This window comes from Excalfactoria chinensis, chromosome 2, assembly GCF_039878825.1.
Source record: "Excalfactoria chinensis isolate bCotChi1 chromosome 2, bCotChi1.hap2, whole genome shotgun sequence".
Lineage (NCBI taxonomy): Eukaryota > Metazoa > Chordata > Aves > Galliformes > Phasianidae > Excalfactoria > Excalfactoria chinensis.
Window position 1 is genome coordinate 2,495,969 of NC_092826.1, and position 21,976 is coordinate 2,517,944.

Consider the following 21,976-nt stretch of genomic DNA (forward strand, 5'->3'; position numbering starts at 1 on the left):
AGCAGTGCAATTTGCAATCCCCTGGGTGAAAATACAGCACAGTCTGGTAAGCCATGGTTTCCCCAAATCCATACTGATTTAGATATTTAATAGCTGTTTCGTATTGCTGAGCGTTAGGCTACTTGTGGTTGGAGAACCAATGCATTGAGCTATTGTTTGTTGGAGAGAAAACCAGAAGGGTTAAGGTGGACACCGCTTCAGGAAAGCATAATATTCTCCTTTAATAACTGAGCCTAACATCAGCTGTTACTCCTTGTCTTTCTTCTTTTTTTTCCTTTCGTTTTCTGGACTTGTTACTAGGCTGGCAGGCCGCTAATGAGAAGTGCATTATCCGTTTTACCCTTTAGCTTTGATTCAGTGTTAGCTTTTCTTCTGGAATTTCCTTGATTTTTCCAAATGGTCTCACAAATCAACACTAATGAGCCAAAACGTTGCTTAGCCGGCTTTTTCAACTGCATAGGTGTGGATGGTACTGATGCTTGCTGGATTTAATCACATCTAAGATGCTGTTTTTGAACTTTTTTTGAGTAACTGGTGGGGTGAACAACATCAGTGAAATTTCATCAGTTTCCATCAGTGAAATTGTGTATAAGAATGTTTTCCAAATATTTTCCTAATGTAGAAAAAATTGTGAACGTAACAGTTTTTGGTTTTTTTCCCCCCTCCATCAATACATATATGATCATTTTAGTTTGTAAGTTCTGCTTTTCCCATGTGAGATGATAGACGGCCTTCAGTTGAGAACGGTGGACATCCACAAAGGGATACCTGCAAAATTCCTACATTAATGATGTTTACTTAGAGTCATATCATGAACATCTGAAAAGACTCCAATGGTCATCCACTCCAACTGTCAACACATCCTCACCATTCCCACTAAGCACCACATATTCTCTTTTGATTAAAACCTTGGAAATGATGACTAAACCACTTCTATTTACATTTAACTGGTTCTTTTTTCCTCCTTCCTTTTTTATTGACATGCCAGTTTGAAGCAGGCCTTTTAGAATGAAGAAGGAGAATATAAATTTGTGATTTAAAAAAAAAACAACCCAACAACTTTTAAAAAAAAAAAAGTGAACAGGACGTGGTTACCCAAGCAGCCATTAATTTCTAGTTCTTTGATCAACTCCTCCATGTCAGGATGAGTTTTAAAGCAAAACTCCCTTGAGCTGTGCAGTGGTTTTCGAGTTAGGAAACTTGTCATCTGTAATATTAAATAATTCTTAGGATGTTTTAGTCCTGGCAGCAGGAGAATTGAGGCATATGTCAGTCAAACTGAAGATGACTTTTTTCCTTTCTGAAGTCCTTCCCTTCCCTTCCCTTCCCTTCCCTTCCCTTCCCTTCCCTTCCCTTCCCTTCCCTTCCCTTCCCTTCCCTTCCCTTCCCTTCCCTTCCCTTCCCTTCCCTTCCCTTCCCTTCCCTTCCCTTCCCTTCCCTTCCCTTCCCTTCCCTTCCCTTCCCTTCCCTTCCCTTCCCTTCCCTTCCCTTCCTTTCCCTTCCCTTCCCTTCCCTCCCCTTCCCTTCCAGGTTGCTCTGAACTGTATTGAAGCTTTCAAACCCATTTTAACATTGACCGGGCAGGTCTAAGTTAGTCTGGACTTAGCCATGTCATGCCTCAAAAATTATGCAGATGTTTTGGAATTTTACTTCGTTAAGTGAAAAAGATTTATTTATTCATTTATTGTGAGACGTGGTAGATGTGGCTTCTGCTTTTCCACTGTCTAAACTAGCAGAGTCATCAAATCGTTAGAGTTGGAAAAGATCTCTAAGATCATTTAGTGTAACCGCTCACCTACCACCAATGTTGTGTATTAAACCATGTCCCTCAGTGCCATATCTACACGTTTCTTGAGCAGTTCCAGGGATGATGGCTCTACCTTGGACAATCTGTTGTAATGTTTGACCTCTCTTTCTGAGGAGAAATTCTTCCTGATATCTAACCTGATATAAGAGGCTCCATTAGAGCTTGGGTTGGACTATGATGGTGCGGTTTCTGTTAGAATTAAGAAAGGAAGAAGCTCTCTGGAGATCACAGCATGAACTCAGAGGCTGATTTTACTCTCTTAGGAGAATTTCAAGCAGTGTCTGATGAGCATTTTGTTTCTTTTGGGGGGTCTGCTTTCTATCTCTGTTCAGTTCACTAGGGAGCTGTCCTACAGATGAAGAAATCTATAATGCAGTTGAGACATGTTGAGATGCAGTTGAGATGTATTAAGACAAGTGAGAAATGCTGATGTTTTAAAGAAGTGCTGAAAGGTGGGTGATTTTTGACTTTCTGGGTTGCTGTAAAGGCTCTTTAACACGTAAAAAACCTGAATATATATTTTTTTATGTTAACATGTATAATTTGTAGATTCATCTCTGTGCAAAGCTGAAATATTTGTCAGCAAAGGACAAACTCCTCCTTGCAGTTCTGGCAAAAAGCTGCACTGAAATGCCTGAAAGCTAAACAGAAGTTTCTCATGTCAGAAAATGCAGCTCTCAGACAGTTTGGGTTTTACAGTCTCGAGTTTGCAGATCCTGAGAGTCCTTCAAGTTTAATTTATCCCTGTTGACTTCAGTGGCAGAGAGACGGGGCATACACGAGCACTTTGTTTTAACTAATGCCTCTTCTGAGCAGCAGCTGGATGCTTCAGCAGTGATGAGACAGGGTGTTGTGAGGCTCTGTAAAATAGTAAAGTCAGGGAGAAGGGAAAGAAGCGTGTTCTCTGAGGCTGTGCTGTTTGCAGAGGGTTTGGAAGGCTTTTAACCTCACAAGCAGAGAGGGAGATTTTTGTTCTGGTGTTTGTGTGAGCTTTGTAATAGCTATTAAAGGGCTAGATAAGTTGAGCTAGAAGTTTTCCTTGTATACATCAAGCACCGTTAATCACAGAGTTGTTTGAGTTGGAAGGGACCTTTAAAGGTCACCTGGTCCAACTTCACTGCAGTGAACAGGAATACCTACAGCTCCATTGGGTTGCTCAGAGCCCTATCCAGCCTGACTTTGAGTGTTTCCAGGAATGGGGCATCCACCATACCTCTGGGCAACCTGCTCTCATGCTTCAGCTCACTTACTGTTAAAAACCTTTTCCTTGTACCTTCTTTTCCTTAATCCTTCTACCATTATTTATAGTACCCAGTAAAGGAGGACTTCGCTCACCCTTTCAAAATGCTCCAGTGTAGCGCTTAGATTTGTTCTTGTTCTTTTTCAGTTCTCATTTGGACCTGCATGGAGAAAAAAAAAGCCTCAAGGGTTTATTTTTGTATATATAAGTTGTGTGTGTGCGTGTAGACAGCTGTGAAGACGGAAAGAGAAAGGAGGTTTGCAAGATAGTGAACTAAATCACAGAAAATGATACCACAGAGGAACATGAGCAGGGGCAGGAAGGGTCAGCCTGCTCTAATGAAATTACATTGCTTGAAGTTGTTATTTTAGGAGCTATTGCAGCTCACCATGCCCAAGAGCCACTGTCAGACTGTTAAATCGGGAAGTCTGAGCGTTTTTGGTGTGCTGTGAGATGTTATCCTCATAGAGCAGAGATACATCAGTGCTTAACGTTATCTCTTACCATGTGTTGTAGTTGTATTTTGCACAGCTAACATGTGCACCAAATGCTGTTCACCGTGTTCTGCTTGGTTTTGTTTGAAGGAGCATCACGTGTAGCATGGCTGCAATGGGACCGTGATGAACGTTGCCTTGTTTTTAATTTGTTTTAATACATTTTGTTTGGGGGAATCATGTCGCTATGAAGTGCTTAGCTAAAATTTACTATTATTTCTTTTTTATTTATTTATCTATTTATTTATTTATTTTAATAAGCAATGGTGTTGAAGGACTGCTTTTACATTTAGTTGCCATGGCGTGTGGCTGAAGTCTGGGGCAGCTCCTAGGAAATACAGCCTTGACTTTAAGAATGGATGTTACGGATAAGATCCTGATCACAGTCCCCATCTGTTGGAAGATCCTATGGTAAGCAGGATGCTATCCTAACAAGTTGTTGCACACACTATAATAGGACAGCGAAAAACTCAGTGCCTTTGTAGCCAACGTGCAGAGACGTCTTTATCACTGTGTACTGCCTTCTTCAAGATAAATGCCATGAAAAGCCTGCAACGTTGGACAAATTTGCTCTGCCATATGCTTGTGGAGGAGTATTTTTCTGAAGCTTTTCTGTATGACTGGTAATCATAGATTGGTTTAAAGAGACATTTCTGAAAGTGTGAAGTGAAAGGAAGGGCAGCGTGTTAATGTGAATTAATTGTAGCGCTTACCAAGTCAACATCCAGTGGAGACCAACTCATTATGTAGCCTCTTCTTTTGCTTCTAAAAAGCATAATGCTGCAGTGAGTAATGGGTTCAAGGTCAGCTTAAAACTGAAAACTGGAAGACACCCTAACATCCAAAGTGCCATAAATTCTTATCTTACAGTAATGTGTGAAATAGAATCATAGAATGGATTGAATTGGAAGCAGCCTCAAAGATCATCTAGTTCCAACTCCCCTTCAGTAGGTTGGGAAGCAGTCCATGGCTTGGTTGATGGTTGGTTGATCGGTATTCTGGCTGCAGAAGTACTAAGGGAGGAAGTTATTTGCAATAAAAGAGTAGAGAAGACCCAATAGGTAAAGATCCAGGTGTAATTCTTGCATCGTAGAGGAAAGAATATATGTTTAAGATCTTTTCTCTGTTTACTGGTATAAACCACTACCTCCCTTTTGGACGATCTGGATTCCATCAAACAGATCAGTTTTCAGCAGCAGTAAGTTGAGAACTCTTTTTTTTTGAGAGGGGGAGGGGGGGCTAATCTTGAATGAAAAAGTGGATGTTTTATCCTTATGGCACGTGATTAAGTAACTTTTGGTATCTAGAGACAGCGCTGTCGTGGGACTAGGCTGTTAATTTGTTACACGAACAATGGTGGTATCAGCCTGTGCTTATCTCTGCTAAGTCTGTTTTAATGAACAAACTCTTGAACTTGGAATTTAGGGAATAGCTGGGCTAAATTAAGTGAAGGGACAATATCTCTTCTTACAGAATTGTAGAATCACCATTGATTAATTGGAGTTCCTCGCAGTAACTACAGATGAGATGAAAGTCTGTGCCTTTTTTGCTTTTTATTTAATAACATTATATCTTCTGTGGGATTTTTTTTTTTTAACTTATTTATGAAAAGGACAGGTGGAGAGCCTTTGGTTTCCACCTCATCAAAAAGAAACGTAAGTTTTGGTGACAGAAGATCTGTAAATATTTTATAGAATTCAGCCGGGAATCCATCTGGACCATACTTCTTTTTTTAGCCTTTTATAGTATCCCTTAATTTTATCTGCAGAGAGCAGCTATCTCAACTTTTGGGACCGAGTGCTTGAAAATTGATTTCGGAACGTCGCCTGCAAAATAATGGCCTAGTAGAGGGACGTATTTTCCTTTGAACAGTTCCAAGTGGGACGACCCATCTCTGCTGGTGCTTTGCTTTGCAGTGAGCAATTATTTATTCTGAAGCATCTGCAGTATGTAGAGTGATTGGTAAAATCTAATTGATACAGTTGTTTAGATGATATAGCAAGAATATCTTGTTTTTACATGCATGGAATCATTAGGGGCCAGATTGTTTTATGTTACATAGATATCAAATTTAATCCTTGGATTAAGGCAGCACAAGGTGGGAGACACTGTTCAATTTGAATACATATTCCTGATCTTATCCAAATATGGGTCCATTAGACACAACTCTGGGCACCCTCCCTGTGCTCCCGTGAACATAATTGCCTAAATTGTTTGATGTTAGGTTTGACCTCACACTCTTTCAGTTATGCTCCAGCTGTGGTGTTTTCATTTCCTTCCTTATAATATTGTGAGATTTGGTTTTGATTTGAAAGTCACAGCAGGCTGTTTTTTCTATTTTCTTTAAACTTAAAGCCTGAGTTTTCATCGTTGTGTTACTGATTTGTTAGGGGCTTTCCCTCCCCCTCCCCTCCCCATGTTAGATGTGATTTAATCAGGTTATTTACTGAGGGGAGTATAAATTCTGGAGAAGAAGACCTGTGAATTTCAAGAGTGATGCTGGAAAATAAGAGATAAGCCTTTGGACTTTGTGTGCTGCGTCTTGGTAACTGCTTAGTGTGCTTTGGGACACTCCAGCCACCATGGTCCTTCCCCATGGCTTCTCCTTTGAGCTCTCCAATGTGGACTTATGGCCTTTATTTCCCCTCCCATTGCCACTTTATTCTTTTCTCAGTCATTTCTTTTTCTTGCACGAGCTCTACCAAGTTTTTCACTTTATCCTTGAGTTTTCAGTTTCATTTTCCAGTCAAAGTGCTTATTTGGTGCTGGCACCTTACAGCAGTAATTTCTGCGGATTATTTTGTATCTGTGTAGGTTTGGATGGCTTCCCAAAGCTTTGAATGTGAACGGTGCAGTAGAACATTTGAATTACAAGTTTCTTTGGTCCATGTCCTAAATCCATTACAGAACCTCCTTCATTTTATGTTGTATTTATTCTGTTTCCAGAATGATGCTTTCTTCGAGCTGAACGAGTTTGTGAAACAAACAGCTGACTGCATGCATATAAAGAGTGAGTGGAACCAGTTCTCCTCAAATGTTAACGTTAGCCTTTATGTAGAATCAAGCCACTCAAATAACAATAATTAAAAACAAAAAAACAAACAGAAAACAGTAAAAAAAGATGGGGCCAGTGAGTTTAGATAAGCATAGATAAGGAATAAAAGCATCATGTGTGGGTGTCTGTATTTCTGCACATGCGTGCACACCTACACAAAGTCGCAGAGCTGTGGAACGATGTTTTTAAGGGAATGCCTGTGTGATGAAAGTGCTGTTGGCACTACTACCGTGGGCTGGAAGCAAATGCATCACAGCAGGATCTGTCTATCACCTCACCTTATTTGGTGCCTAAATAGTTCTGTACTCTTGCAACTACCTCAGTTCACACTCTTCCTTCGCAGGTATCCAATCATATGATTTAATTACACTGTTTTTTGTTCTTGCTTTTTTTTTTAACAGCTGCACAGATGCATCTTTTGTAGTACAGAACTACTTGCTTTTCATCAGATGTGAGCTTAATATCTTCAGTTTCCTCATGCCCAGTCTTTAGTGTCTAAAGACCATATTTACCTTCATAAGTCTTAGAATGAATTGGGTTGGATGGGACCTTGAAGGTCATCTAGTTCCGAAACCCAGTGCATGGATGGATTTAGAGGTACAAGCCTGTCTGAATGCAGAAGGATGCTCAGCCATCAATCCTTGGATGCTCTTTCTATCACATCTACTCCAGAGTGTTTCTCTTCTCCTTTGAGTGAAGGAGAACTTGTGATTCTTAATAATGAGGTTATCTTGAAGAGAATGTCTTGGGGTTGGCTCTAATCTTAATCAATTTAAAAGTAGCTTTTTGGGGTTTTGTTCTTTTTTGGTCTGTTATATATGTTCCCCTCCTAGGAGCTGCTGCCTTTCTTCACTTTTTTTTTACTGAAGAGAAAAGAAGTCCTGCATATTTTAACTTACTGTCCAGGATCTAATGACTATATTGATGTCTTTGCCACCAACCATGGAAGCTCAGACACTCACGGAAATTTAGGTGCCTTCATTTATCATAGAATTATAGAATCATTTTATTGGAAAGAACTTCTAAAGGTTGTGTAGTCCAACTCCCCTGCAATGAATGAGACACATACAAGTAGATCAGATTGTTCAGAGCCCTGTCCAGCCTGCTTGTGAATGTCTCCAAGGAAGGAGCATCCACCACATCTCTGGCAGCCTCTCTTTCAGATCTACTAGACACATATGCATCACAGAGGACATCTGAAGTGATACTTGGCACCCGTGTTTAGGCAAATGCACCCTACATTGTGTATTTTCTTTAGTCTCTTACAGGCAGCAAACACTGTGCTTTTTTTTTTTTTTAGTGAAAACTTGCAGTCTGTATTTTTAAGGGCAACTTTGAGCTTACATTCACTCCTTGATAGTCAGCTGTTTTGCTTTGGCTTGCTCAGGGCTTGGCGTTCTTCTTGCATGAGTCACGCGCTATATCAAAGCTGCTTTTCTCCTTGATATTTGTACTTGGTTCCCTTTGGTGCCATCGTGTGCTTATCAGCAGGAAGAAGTAGTCCCAGAGTCTGTGGTGAGTGATATGAAAGATGGGAAACAATCTGAAATAAGACTTCTATGTGTCAGAACTGACTGGTGGACGTGCCAGAGTGAGTGGGCCTCCCTGACACAGTTTTCTCAGTGTTTTAATGGGTATACCTCAAATATATTCATTCTGTAATAAAGTTGAAGTTGTACTCTCTTGTTGACCATGCATGTAAGCCTTTAGATGTTGGGAAGTCTGATTTTCTTGTGTTTTGCATAAAGGGATGTATTTTTATGCAGTATTCATAAGGTGTTTTACGTGGACGCGTGAGTAAATATGGCCACTGTGGTTGAAATCATTAGTCTTTATAGTTTTGGAGATTTGGAGGAAGACTAACATCCTAGTTGGCTTCACGCCCATGTTAGTTTGCTCATTGCCTGTGTTTGTTAGACTATTTTAATATATCTCTGTTTCTCCACTATGTTGTGCAGGTGTGTGTCTCTCTTTCTAACTTATCCTTATCCTTATCCTTATCCAAGGCAGCCTTTGTTCCAGGGTGCTTTGGGAACATCCCCAAGTCATACTTTTCAGTTTCTGCCAAGGCTCAGCACCTGATAGTGGTTCACCTGAGCTGCCCACAGCTCCCTATATCTGTTCTTGTGTTTAACCACCTGCTGCCATTTCCCCCGTCCTTCATGGGAATCCCAAAATGAACACACCTCGTTGTTAGTCTTTCTCAGTGAAATGATACCAAAGGTAGAAGTAGATTCTCCAGTTGTCTTTCATATACTGTGTCTTTCTACTAGAAAACACTGTTTTGTACTTATCCTTGTGCATGTTTTGTTTATAACATAACTACCAACAAACTTTAATGTAGATGAGAGCTCATGGTGATTACATTCCTGTCGTGTTCACTGAATAGCAGTATTTCTGCTTTGGGAACTTGTGTGTTGGAAACCAATGGAATCATGTTCCAGAGTAGCGGGATTTTGGAGTCTATTACTTGATTAATTCAAGCATCCCATTTTACCCTGCACCACATTCTCCTAAAGTATTGCAGATATGTCAATCAGGACGCTCCTATGAACTCAGAACTGGTTGTCAGATACATATTTCCTGATTCTGCTGAAATCCAATATTGATTTATAAATGCTATTTCTAATGTTGTTAAGCTGAGCTAGTGCACTGCACTTAGTCTTTGTCCATTCATGCATGTGCATCTTTTATAACTAATAAGTTTGCTCTAACTTCACTGTAGCAGACCAGACATCAGGTCTCCCTTCTCTGTTTTCCTCCTTCCTACTGTTTGTGTTGTTTGTTTTTTCCAGCAAACAGACATTAATATTCCTCTTTTATATCCACGGGAAAGGCAGATGAAATTTAGATTTTGAACTGAGTGGAGATTTAATTTTGCTGTTCACTGAAATACATAATATTTCTATGGTTGTTTAGCATATGGATTGATTAAGACTATTCTGCATGTGAGGTTCGTGGGAAGTAGACAACATGGCACAAAACGTCAAACAGAGACCATTTGTGATGGAGAGATTCAGAGTTGGAAGCTGCCTAGATCCTGTTGTCCTGCAGGAGCCAGAAGATAATGTTGTTTAACTGTTATTTAATGTCAGTTTAAAAAATAGGAGCGATGACACCATATCTCTTGAGCTGAGCTAACAGTGACCCGACATTAAGTCATCTAAACTATGCCTCCCATAGAGCCTGAAGTTGAACAGCAGAGGGTGTTGCAAACAACTCAATAGACTCCAAAACATCTTCAGTCCTTTTCCCTTGATCTGAATACCTCAGTATCAAGGAAGCTTGATTGCTTCTCCGTATGAAAAGAAATTTGAGTCCTGGGCACTGACCTTGCTAGTGCAATCACTTTGTCATTTATCACACTCTCCTGCTTCTCTTGGGAACCAGACTGTTTCAGTGCATGCTCCCTCATGTCTTGAAGATGGAAGGCATCCATCTTCCCATGGCGTTTGTGATCCTTTTGATGGAAGACTTTTTCTTGCAGCCCTAAGCAGCTACATTTACTCTCAGGAAGTTTATATAGCTGAAATGGAGAGAGGGGGGTCTATAAATCCGAGATTCCCAAGTAAAACAAAATGTATCTCTAGTCCTTATTCTTGGCATTTGCCTAAGGCCAGCTTGTCTCTGGTGCCTCTCAGCAAGATTTGAAGACTGTCTTTTCTTCTTTTGTGAGAAGACATGCGGAAGGGTTGACGTGGAAGAAGACTTTGTGTATTGAAGTGGCAACTGGGACTGACATGAAAGGAGCACAACAGGCTTCCAGATTGCTTGTCTTACCTCTTCTTCCTGTCTGTGATGCAGCAGGAAATGAATACAGATGATGTGCGGACGTTAATTCCTTCCAATCTCTATTGCTTATGATTTCCTTCTTATTCATGTTGTGTAACAGTCTATTAGATCTAAAGTCTGCCATTGTCAACAAGAAGTTTTATATGGGGTCTTTGTGAAGTTTGTGGGGATGGAGGTAACTTTTAAGTGCCAGAAAATATCTGATAAGTCTGCTGGGTACTATTAGTTACAAGTAATGGAAATAACTGAGGAAAGAAGGAATTAGCATCATAGAATTATACAACATCCCAAGTTGAAAGGGACCCGTAAGGATCATCAAATACAAATCTTGTCTCTAGATAGGACAACACAGAAATCAGACCATGTCTGAGGGTGTTGTCCAGATGTTTATTGAAATTTGGTAGCTCGGGGCCTGTGACCATTTCCTTGGAGAGCCTGTTCCATGCCTACCACCCTATGGTGGGCTTTTCCTGATATCCAGCCTGAACCTCACCTGTTGCAGCTGGTAGAAGCAGTTCATGTTGGGTCTGTGTAGTGTCCTGAGGCTGTTGGAAGAACAAAGGCAAGTGAAGTTTGCAGTCAAGTGCTCTGAGACCAGAAAGAGCCCGTAGTGACATCTAAATTAGAAATACAGTGAGCAGCTTGAGTCTGTGTCTCAATATCTATCTCCATAAAACTTCACAGCTGTCTTATCCCACTATCTCCAACTTACAGTCTGTCCTGATCATATCTATTCCCAAGACAAACTGCTGTTCTTCATGTGACATGTACAATGGCAGCTGTACCGAAGGAAGAAAAACTGCTTCTATTTGGAAGTGATCAGATATTTTCCTGAAATAACACTTTGACAACGCAAAACGCACACACAGAAAAAGAGGATTTTCTTATTGTTTCTTAGGAAATCTCTGGAAAGGGAAAAAAAACAGCTCATTTCTTAGATAATCTGAGCTGTTTTTACATTGTACCTATTCCACAGTGCTGTAGGGCCGTGGGTGTTTGCTTCGCTTTGTAGTATGCTTCAGCTGGAGGAGGGGAGCGTGCTTTGTTGTACTAAATCAGGTTGTTTGCAGTCATAAGTGACGTTGTGCCTGTCAAGTGCTACGTATGTGCCTCCAGAAGCTTCTGAAAGCCAAATGAATGATGTTGTTGTCTTATTTTGGGCCACGTCAAGCTGGACTAGGCAGCCTGCTCCTCAGGGCATGGGGACAGAGATGACGTCAGTCTCCATGGACCTACCATCAGCATTAAAACGTACTTGGGAAGCAAAATGGAGGGAAGCGTGTAATGTTGCCTGCCCAAAGCCACCTGAGAACACAATGTTAATATTACACACCTCAGGGAAGATCTCGAAAAGTGTAAATTACCTCAAAGCCACAGCCTGAAGAGGAAGAAAATCATCCCCTACAGCTATGCTGATCGACCTCTGACAGCTGTGTTATGAGGCTCAGCGAGCGCTCAGGGATTTGTGCAATTACACCAATTCCATGTCAAAACTATTGATATCGAAAAGAAATGGTTCAACAGTAGAGCCTGTGCATAAATACAGAGTTTGAGTAAAAAGGACAGGGGGATTTTTCCAGGTGAACGGCGTAAAGTTTTATTGAGTTTTGTTTTTAATAATTGAGAAAATCCTTCAAAATAGAAGCTGAAAAGTGGCATGTCTGTGATGTGAGTGACAGAGTCGAGTTTAGGGGGCAAACCATTAGAGGGGATGTGGAAATACAGCACTGTTTGAAAATATATATTTTCATCTCATGGTATGAAAAAACCCTACCAAAACAAAACAAAACAAAACAAAACTCAAATTTCCTATAATAATAATAAAACCAGTCCTGGTACCCTGCAGAAAGAAGGGCTCTATGTCTGTCCTGAGGTAGCTGTATGGAAAGCTAGAAAATTCTGGGTATTCTCTCTTCTTGTCATGATTTGTGTGTGCTGGTAAACAAGTCTCTTTAATGAGAAACAAAAGGAGATCAATCCGAGGGAAGGTTAAGAGGCAGCAGAGAGGTCAGACTGTGAAGTTCAAAAGGTGAGAAGATGCAGCTCTCTTAAAAGAGTGACTGAGGCTGATTCTTTCTTAGCTGGAGCCTCAAAGTCTCTTTTGGAAGTAGTTGACCTGGTCTGACAACAGCCTGCGGGGGTTGATGTGTAAAGATGAGTTGTGTGAAATGATCTTCTCTCTCTTCAGGAAGAAAGGCTGGTTGATACTGAGATTTTATATGGGTTAAAAACCTCAGAAAATGCATCTCAAGTTGGGCATCTCGAAATGGAGGTTTCATCATCACTAGCAACTTTTGAAGCACTCCCCAAGGGCACATTTCCATCTGCAAATTGGTGGTAGATCTGGGAACAACATACGGGGGTGGTATTCCTCTCATCACCTCATGCATTAATTTCTGACAGGTACTCATTATCCAAACTGTGTGAGCATGGAGTAGTAAATAGAAACATGCTTCTTTGTGTCAACTCATGGAATCACGGGATTGCTTAGGTTGGAAAAGACCTTAAAGATCATCAAGTCTAACCAAAAGGTGACTGTATTACCCTATTAACAACCCTCCTGCGTCATTCCCCAGGCAAGAGAAATCCTCATGAGGAAATCAGCATTGACGTGCAGGGTAAGGAATTCACCTGAATGCTTGGGCTTGGTTTCAGCTGGTTACTAGAAGGTTGTATTGAACCCTCATCTGAATTCCCCATGCTCTTTCCTGTGGAAACTGGAGATCTTCCCTCTAAAGCAGTGGACCTGTCCTGTTTGGCCTGGGACAGAGGCCAGACTGTATGTTGTGTGTAGAACTGGTATTTAGAATGTCCAAAACTGTGAGACCAGTTTTGTAACAGCTCACATTGCTTATGTCCCTCTTTATTCCCAACCCATGGGCAGTCTCCACCTGCACTTTAATGATGTGACTGGTTAGATACCAAGGAGGGTTTCAAATTTATGTATGTTGAATGCCAGAAGTTGCCTGGAGACGGTATGTAGTCTCTGTCCTTGGTGGTAGGAATCATAAGGTATGGTCTCAGAATCACAGAATCATTAAGCTTGGAGAAGACCTTTTAGATCATCAAGCCCAGCAGTCAATCTATCACGACCATGCCCATTAAACCATGCCCTCCACACTACATGCCAGTGTTTCTTGAACACGTCCAGGACTGTGACTCCACCACCACCCAGGACAGTCTGTTCCAGTGCCTGATCACTCTTTTAGAGAACAGGTTTCTCCTGATATCCAACTTGAACCTCCCTCAGCTCAGCTCGAGCTCATTCCCTCTTGTCCTGTCCTATTGGCTTGAGCAACCTGCTCTAGCTGACCCTACATTGGGCAGTGTGGTTGCCTGGATGGTCTCCAGAGTTCCCTTCCAACCACAGTTATTGCTTGATGCTTCCAAAAAAGACTCCAAAGTGTCTGTCTACTTTGGGATAGGCTGAGCACTGACAGTTTAATCTGTAAAGGATAAGGAAATTCTATTGCCTGTGGAGGAGGCATTTCAATGTGTGCTGTCAGAAATAATAAAAGTGACATTGGGCCTTTTCTCTTGGGCTTTGAGGATCCAGCTTTGACACATTCAGGGGTTTCTTCATAGCTATAAAGGCAACACCCTTTAAAGACGAAAGTCCTGCATACTGCATGTTTTAGACATTTAGAGATGTTTTAGAAGCTTGTACAAAAGGTGAGGAGGAAAAGAATCAAAGCACATATTAAAGTCTATTGACTGTATTGACATAATTTAGTGGGACTGGGTAAGAAATTATTCATCCTCCTGCTTGGAGTTCCCCCACCTGTCAGGGCAGAGACCCATCTATTCTAAGGAAAAAAGGACTCATGAATATACCCCAAAAGGGAAAAATTGTGGTCCCCATCCATTATTCTGATCTTCTCAGTGTGCACTGCCCATACTGGTGACTCTTCATGCAACAAATAGACTAAAACACATATATTGTGCCTGTGCAGGTTCCCATTAGGAACACATTTGTAACCACATCCACTTAGTGACCGATGTGAAAAGCCAACAGCAAACTAGGAAGCTCATCTTTTTGCTTCTAGGGTGAAGTGGGGAAGCTACAGCTTGCCAAGTGATCCTTGTTCTTCTACCCACCCCAAATCATGTCTGTATGTTGAAGAAGGTTTAGAAGCAAATAATAATCTGATTTACTGATTCTCTAGCATGCCCTTTATTTCTTACTGTTTTTCTTGCATTGTATTTCCATATCTTCTGATATGATTTCAGGGCTCATCTGTATGTATGTAATTCCTGATCAGAGTTGACTGGTCGTGAACCTCCGTAAGTAAGACATTCCCTGTGTTGCTTGTTCCTTTCTCATAGGCTTTCACAATTCTGCAGTTGATCTTTTTACCTTTTGAGAGGTTTTCCTTTCTTTTGTCCCGTACAAATGAGGAGAGTATTTTACTCCCCAGGTATTCACCACAACTCTGTACAGATTTGAAAGTTCCTGTTATCCATCCATCTTCCACTCCATAGGGAAAGCAACTCCATTACTTAGTTTTTTTTCTGTGCGGGTCACATTTTATTGACCTGTTGTTATTCTCCAGACTCACTGTAGACTCTCTTCTGCCTCTAGAAAATGTTTACTGGAGCTTTTTGCCTGCAGCTGAGGACTGTGCAGTAGGGTGTTAAGTAAAAGGTTTACTTCACCTGCCTAGTAGATTGTATTTGACATAAATTATGTAGTATTTTATTTTGTTTTTCAGGCATCATTTCTGGTTTATTAGGATTGTTCTGAGTGCTGAAGGTGTCCTCTATTATGTCATGCCATGTGTTTTTCTAATGGGACTAATCCCTGTTCCATTAGCTATCTCACTACTGAAAGTACAAATGGACAGAGCAAGGATTGGTGGAGCCCACACAATTTCTTGTTTAGTTATGGTAGCTGAAAAGTACACTGAAAGTGGTTTTCTAATGAAAATATGCACCTGCATCTCTAGTCATTTTCTTCTGCCATGCAAGGAATTGTTGTTGTTATTACATAATAATATTTGCTGTTCTTCTCCTAACTCTACTGACTGCTAGAAGTCAGTAGACTTGTAGAAGACATTAGTCCTTGTAGAAGGACATTCACATGGGTCTGTTATGACTTTTTGCCACGTGCACGCTAGCTGTTCTGTTTTTTACCTTTGATTGCTTTGAGTGAGTTTCTTCCCTAATTACTGATGTTGGCCCTCTCAATGTCCCTTTATTGTAATGTGTAGGGAACTGTTCAAATAATTTTGCCTGCTGACTGATAGTTTCTCTGAATCATGAAACACAGACCAACTCTTTCCTTAAGATCCTAGATCCTATTAATTTTCTAACTATATTATTTTTCTTCATGGGACACCAAAAGCAAGAAGTAATTGCATGTCATTAAAATATGAATATATGCTCTCGGAAGGATGACTGCTATTTTGGTCAGATATGGGAATGGCTGTTCTTGCATTCCGTTGTAGGTTATAGGATAAAGTTGTGATCAGATCTCTTATTGTTTCCTGTTCTTTTTTGCCTGAATGTAATATGTTAGACAATGCTTGTTCCAATTTGCACGAACTGCCTTCACAGCAAGTCACTTGCCTGTCACAGCAAGTTGGACAAGCCTCCCTGAGGAGCAGCAGATAAAAGAATTGGGAGGTGACATGGGGATGGGGAGGTAAATGCTTTTAATGCTTATCAAAGGAAAGGTATACAAATCTACTCTCAAATTTCACACGGAATCACAGAATCACAGAATTGTAGGGGTTGGAAGGGACCTCTAGAGATCATCGAGTCCAACCCCCCTGCCAAAGCAGGCTCCCTACACCACGTCGCACAGGTAGGCGTCCAGGCGGGTCTTGAATATCTCCAGAGAAGGAGACTCCACCACCTCCCTGGGCAGCCTGTTCCAGTGCCTGTAACCACATTACTATATGGTAGGATTGTGGTTCTGTAGCTGTGTGAATTCACTGAATTCACATTCACTGTTTGCTGTAGAAATGCTTGCCCAATTGTAATCGAGTCATCTCAAGAACATGATGTAGACTTTGCTCCACGTTTGTTATAGGTGACTTTTGGGAAGCCAATGCAACATATGTCTCCAGTGGTCCAGTTGTAAAAAGGAGAAATGAATCAAGATCAGCCTATGTATAAAGGCAGTTTTCCAGCTGTTGAACTGTTCAGAATCCCTGTTTACTTTGGTTTTAATCTGTAGCCACACTGGGATTTAAAACTCCTTATCCCTGCCCAGATTTTTTTTTCTCTATGTCTTCTATTTGTCCTTATTTTCCAAGATGGAAGATAAGGGTCTTGGTAGTTGTTGACTTGCGTGAGAGCTGGGAGAGTCAGGATTTGTTCCCAAGTCTATCAGCCTCCTCAAGTGTATCTTCATCTATTTCATTTAGAGTTTATGAAGAACTTACATCAACACATGATAGATTATACTTCTGCAAGATGTATGGCTTTACCTACCTGACATGATCCAACTGTTATATTGTTTAGTGTCTTGGAGTCCCACGGTTTGAAGATGGTTTATCTTAACTTTTACTCTTCATTCCTTTATTTTCTGACTGAAGGCTGTTTACCTAAAATATAGGATTTATGTTGAAGAGGTACTTGCACTCTCAGATGCCAATTATGTGTGTATCTCCATTAAGAGAGAATGGCGAAAAGCTTAATGAAGAGCAACCCAGTGAACAGTGATCTCTTCTCCCTTTTTTAGTGTATAAATCCCTACTTTCTGCCTCATGATTTTTTGTTTGGGACATTTTTACCCATCTTTGATGTAAAGAGGCAGCAGCTGGCTTTGATTCTGTGTCCTGCACCTTCTGATGTGACATATTTGTTTTCTTCCCTTACTCTTGTCACTGCTGTGGTTTAAGCCTGGAGTACATTTAATACCAAAGCCCTGGGAACACAGAGATGAGACATGAGGTGTTTGAGGTGTGTGGTGGGACAGAGGAAGAAGTCTTTCTCCGCCAGTGCTGAAGTGATTTCAGTCTGTTGCTTCTGCTACTTCAGAAGCACATAATATAGAAGTAAGCAGCCTCTTCAGAGCTCGTTAAGGATCTGGTATGATGGTTAGACACCTCACCAGCTCTGTAGCAGTAGTGGTCCAGAAGACAGTATTACCTTTTTGGATCGAGTGCCTGTCTCTTGCCTAGCACCCTAAGATCTCAAGGCACGTCATAAACATCAAGGAATTCTTTGCACAGCTTAAGCAACTACAATTGCCACTTATAACTGGAGGAAGTAAGGTGCTGAGAGGTCAGATGGCTTGGTTGCTTCCAGGATCATCTGTAGTCCAGGGGATTTGGATATTAGTGCTTTTGTTTTGTGGATGACGATACCGAAGTTTGTGCTTAGAACTTTTCTGTCACTTATTTTTTCCATCTGCCTTCCCTCCTTCCCCTGAAGTTTTGGGATTTAACTGACTTATAACAGTGTATCTATCTTTTTCCCCATTCTCTTAGGTTTAAAGTACAACCCTGCATCCACTGCTAGCTAAAAGATGTCTTATGGATCCATTGATGGGAGTGGATTTGGGAGGAACCCATTTGGAGGCCCTTCGAGACAAGGATATCAACCACTCGGTAAAGTACTTATGCCTTGTAGTAATTTATTCCTCCTGATGTTCTGGGGAGTGAGGATTTTACTGAATGAGCTTGTCTTCAGAAGTGGTTTTGGTAGAGATTTTCAAAGGTGGAACCCAAACATTTATTGGGTTTGATTTGTTTTATAAGGCATCACATCTTACCGTGCTCAACTCTTGCACTTTGAATGTGTCTTGCCATGGAAGAGCAGCACTGATGAGGTATGTTGGTGGACTTGGAGAAGAAATTTGGTTCAGTTTCTAGACCTTCTTGTAACTCTCTGTAGCTCTCTTCTATCTTGTCAGCAAGAAGCTGGTCTAAATTGTTTGTCTCTGGCTAGTTGCAAGTGCTCACATGATGGGATTAGATGCGAAGAGGTACAAATAGAAGAGAGTTGCGATTCTACAGGGCACAACCTAACTGCTGGGGAGGCTGCTTTAATCTGCAAAATGTGCTTTAACATGGCAGTGGGGGATAAAAACTTCCTCAGGGAATGCTGAAACCATAAGCAATGGAATGGCTTGCAAATGACTGCATATTCTGGTTTTGTGGGATGTTTTTAAGTGAACACCAGATGTGCTTCCCTTGGCTGCTCCCTTCTTCCCCCAGAGGACTCTACAAACGCTAAAGCAGAAAGACAAAATCATCTAGATGGCAACCTGTATACATGAAGTGTTGATTCAGGGCTGGCTTATTCGTGGTGATGGAAGATATTTCTTATTCTGACCAGCTCTGAGGTACTGTTTGAAAAGGCTGGTGTCAGCACATGAAGGCATGGTAAAGCTTTGTCTCCAGCTGCCCAGGTGTGGACCAGGTCTGGTACACATGGAGAGTTGCTATAGGACCATATGTGGTTTAATATAGCCTGGCTTTCAGCAACCCTTGTGTGTTGGAACATAGTTTTGCATTTAGTTTTGATTCTGGAACTGGCTTCTACCAGAGGATGAGGCTACAGTAGCTCTGGTAGAGGTACTTCTGAGGATTCAGGCCTTCATTGAATCATCAAGAAAGAGGACATTGTAGCATGGGAAAGGTTTCCTTTATTGCTTTGCATCTGGAAGAAACATCAGAATCCTCTTACATTGCCTTTGGATTCAACCGGGCTGTTCATTAAGACAGCCTGACTTTGTTTCCAAGTTGTCAAGGTTCCAGATGTTCTTTGGGAAATGTTTTGTTGTTTTGCAAATAGCTGTTCCCCCTGGATGAAACTATAAAAGAAGCGTTAAGGTTTCTCATGGTTTTCTGTTTTCTTGTGAGTTTGGGTGCTATTATCTTTTTCTTCTTTTTTCTTTTCTTTCTTTGACCAGGGAGAATGTATTGAATTAAGTTTGAATTTTTGAATTGACTGTTTGGTTTTAAACAGTAGTTTTTAGGCTATTCTGTGAGGTAAAATTAAAGGCATAAAAAGCCAAGAAGAATGAGTTACTTGCACACAGTGATAGAGCCATAGGAAAAAAGGAATCAAAATAAAGAATAGATAAATGAGGGATGTCAGCGCATTGTGGCTTTTTGTTTAAGAATAAAAGGTATGAATGCACAAATGCTCACTATTTTTAATGCAAATGCAGAGAATAATTCAAGATGCGTGTGGTTTCTAAATATTTGAAGAGGGACCACGCCATGCACAGCTTGCCTGTCATTTGGCAGTTACTTTGTAAAGCTGAACCTACCCTCAGTGGATTGCAAAAAGCAGCTGATGTAGGAACATCAGACTTCTCAAGATGGTCTTGAGATCATTTCAGCAGCCCAGAGCTCTGCATGGCAGAGGTGAGAAACTCCCCCTGAACTCATACATGATTTTGGGTGGGGTTGCATTGGGTAGGTCTTCTTGGTCCTCCGGGGCCAGTTTTCCCAGCTAGTAAAAGTCAGTCGCTTGTCCCAAACTTGGACCCTTTCATTGGTTTCAATATCGAAAGGACTGCAAGGCTGGAACGTGTGCTTTGTCATTTTGCTATATACAATCTCATAAAGGCATTTCTGAAAGTGAAGGGAGCCTGCTTGCCTTGGCACGTTGGAGAAGATATTCTCCCATTTGTATGTTGAAATCAGAAATGATCCATCTGAACCTGCATATAAGCTAACTCACCATGCCCTTTCACCAAGGCAGACTGTGTAACATGTACCAAGTATCTGACATTGCAGTATCCCCAGTTATTGTCATTAATTAAGTGTCAGAAAAGGGTGTCTTCCTCCTGCTTCCAAAAGGCAGATGACTGCCTTGCTAAGAAAAACTGCTCTCTATGTTACCTCATGGTATGGGTGGAACAAAAGAGCATAGCTTTCCTCCTGCTGTATATATGTCTGCACAGAGAGGCAGACCTTGATGGGCACATCTGCCTGTGCTCTGAAACCTTCTTTTTACTAGATGTAGTAAGCAAGTAAATAAAACATACTAGCATCCTTGCATATGGATACTATAGCATGTGGTCCAGCAATAACATTCAGGTATCTAACAGAAAACCCTGGCATCTTCCAACAATAGAAGAGATGAAGATGCTGCTGCTTAATAGCATGTAATGCAATCAAAGAATTACAGAATGGCTGAGGTTGGAAGGGACCTTAAAGCCCATCTAATTCCAATCCCCCTGCCCTGGGCCGGTTGCCACTCATTAGATCAGGCTGCACAGAGCCTCATCCAACCTGAGCTTGAATACCCCCAGGGATGGGGCATCCACAGCTTCTCTGGGCAGCCTCTACCAGTGCCTCACCACACACTGAGTTAGACTTGTCTTCCTAACATCTAACCTAAAATGTGCCTCTTTTAGTTTAATGCCATTCCCCCTTGTCCTCTCACAATCAGACCATATAAAAAAGCCAGTTCTTTTCCTTCTTCTAAATTCCCTCAAATACTGGAAGGATGCAATGATACCTCCTCAGTCTCTGCTCTCCTTGAAGCTGAACAAGCCCATTTCCCTCAGCCTTTCTTTGTAGAAGAGGTACTCCAGTCCTCTAAACATCCTCATGGCCCTTCTCTGGAGCCACTTCAACCGCTTTTGATAATGAACTGACAGGGTGGTAGCCCCGGCTTACCCTGGAATCTCAGTGTCTAGAGAATCTCAAAGGCTTCTGAAGGAGATCACTTGGGTTACTTGGAGCATAGCAGGTTTGTATGTTCACAGCAGGTGAACATGTAATCCATGCCCTGCTCTGCAGTTGTAAGTTAGATGCTGCTGGAGGAGCAGCATCTGCATCTGCTCCTTGTTCTATTCCCGAAAATCCATGGAAAAGCAAACATTCCCTTATTTCCCTGTGTGCTTTCTTTTCTCTGGCTGTTGGCTGTGTATTGTATATATGGAAAACAGCAGAAAGTTAGCAGAAAATGTTTTTTTTTCAAAGCAAAACCTGACAATGGGGGAAAAAAAAGAAGATTTTAAGTAGTGTGAGGTGTCAGAAATAAATGGAGACCAAAGACTACACAGCAGAAGGAATTAAACCTTGAATTTGTAAGCATGCACCATGCACCCTCTGCCATGTTAGACCTGTCCTCCTACAAATAGGCTTTTTGTAGGGAGGATGAACAAAATCTGATGTGCGCAGGGAGTCATAGAGGTCGGGGAATTCAAATAACTTGAATTAAAATGCCACAAGGCAGGAACTTTTAAACACTGCTTTTATTAACCTTACTGTGCCCTGGGCGTTATGAGCCAAATTTGAACAAGTCATTTCATATTCCATAGGTGTAATATTTCTAGGTATTCTCAAGGGAGCATTAGTTCATTCTTAATTTTACTGTGACTTCATCTATACTGTTTTTCCTTCGTTTGCTCATGAATACATCACATGGGACACTGAGCAGGGTTGTTCTCAAGGTAAGTTGCACGTGCAGCTTTGTTTGCTAAGTTGGCTTGTCTTCCCAAAGAACAGGAAAATCGAGGTGTACAACCCAGCATTATGGCCTGATCACTGCATAGTTCTGTACTGCCTCCCATTGCAGATGCAGGACTGATGGCAAAGCATGGGAAGGAATCCTCCATCAGCTTTGCATCTTGATCTTGGAGTGCACTGAAGCACTTAACAAACTCCTAAATA

At 41.2% G+C, this 21,976-nt stretch overlaps 1 protein-coding gene across 8 annotated transcripts in view; it reads left to right on the forward strand.

Annotated features, from left to right (window-relative positions):
* TSNARE1 (t-SNARE domain containing 1) overlaps positions 1-21,976 on the forward strand; it is a 444,328-nt gene that overhangs the window by 76,027 nt on the left and 346,325 nt on the right. For 7 of the 8 annotated variants that reach the window (XM_072329111.1, XM_072329105.1, XM_072329113.1 and 4 more), the window contains one exon: positions 17,828-17,947. In XM_072329111.1, the coding sequence (XP_072185212.1) occupies positions 17,866-17,947 (82 nt within the window). In that variant the 5' untranslated portion in view covers positions 17,828-17,865. Of the gene's footprint in view, positions 1-3,802; positions 3,953-17,827; positions 17,948-21,976 lie in introns of those variants that run through there. The other variant, XM_072329112.1, reaches the window with a different exon arrangement.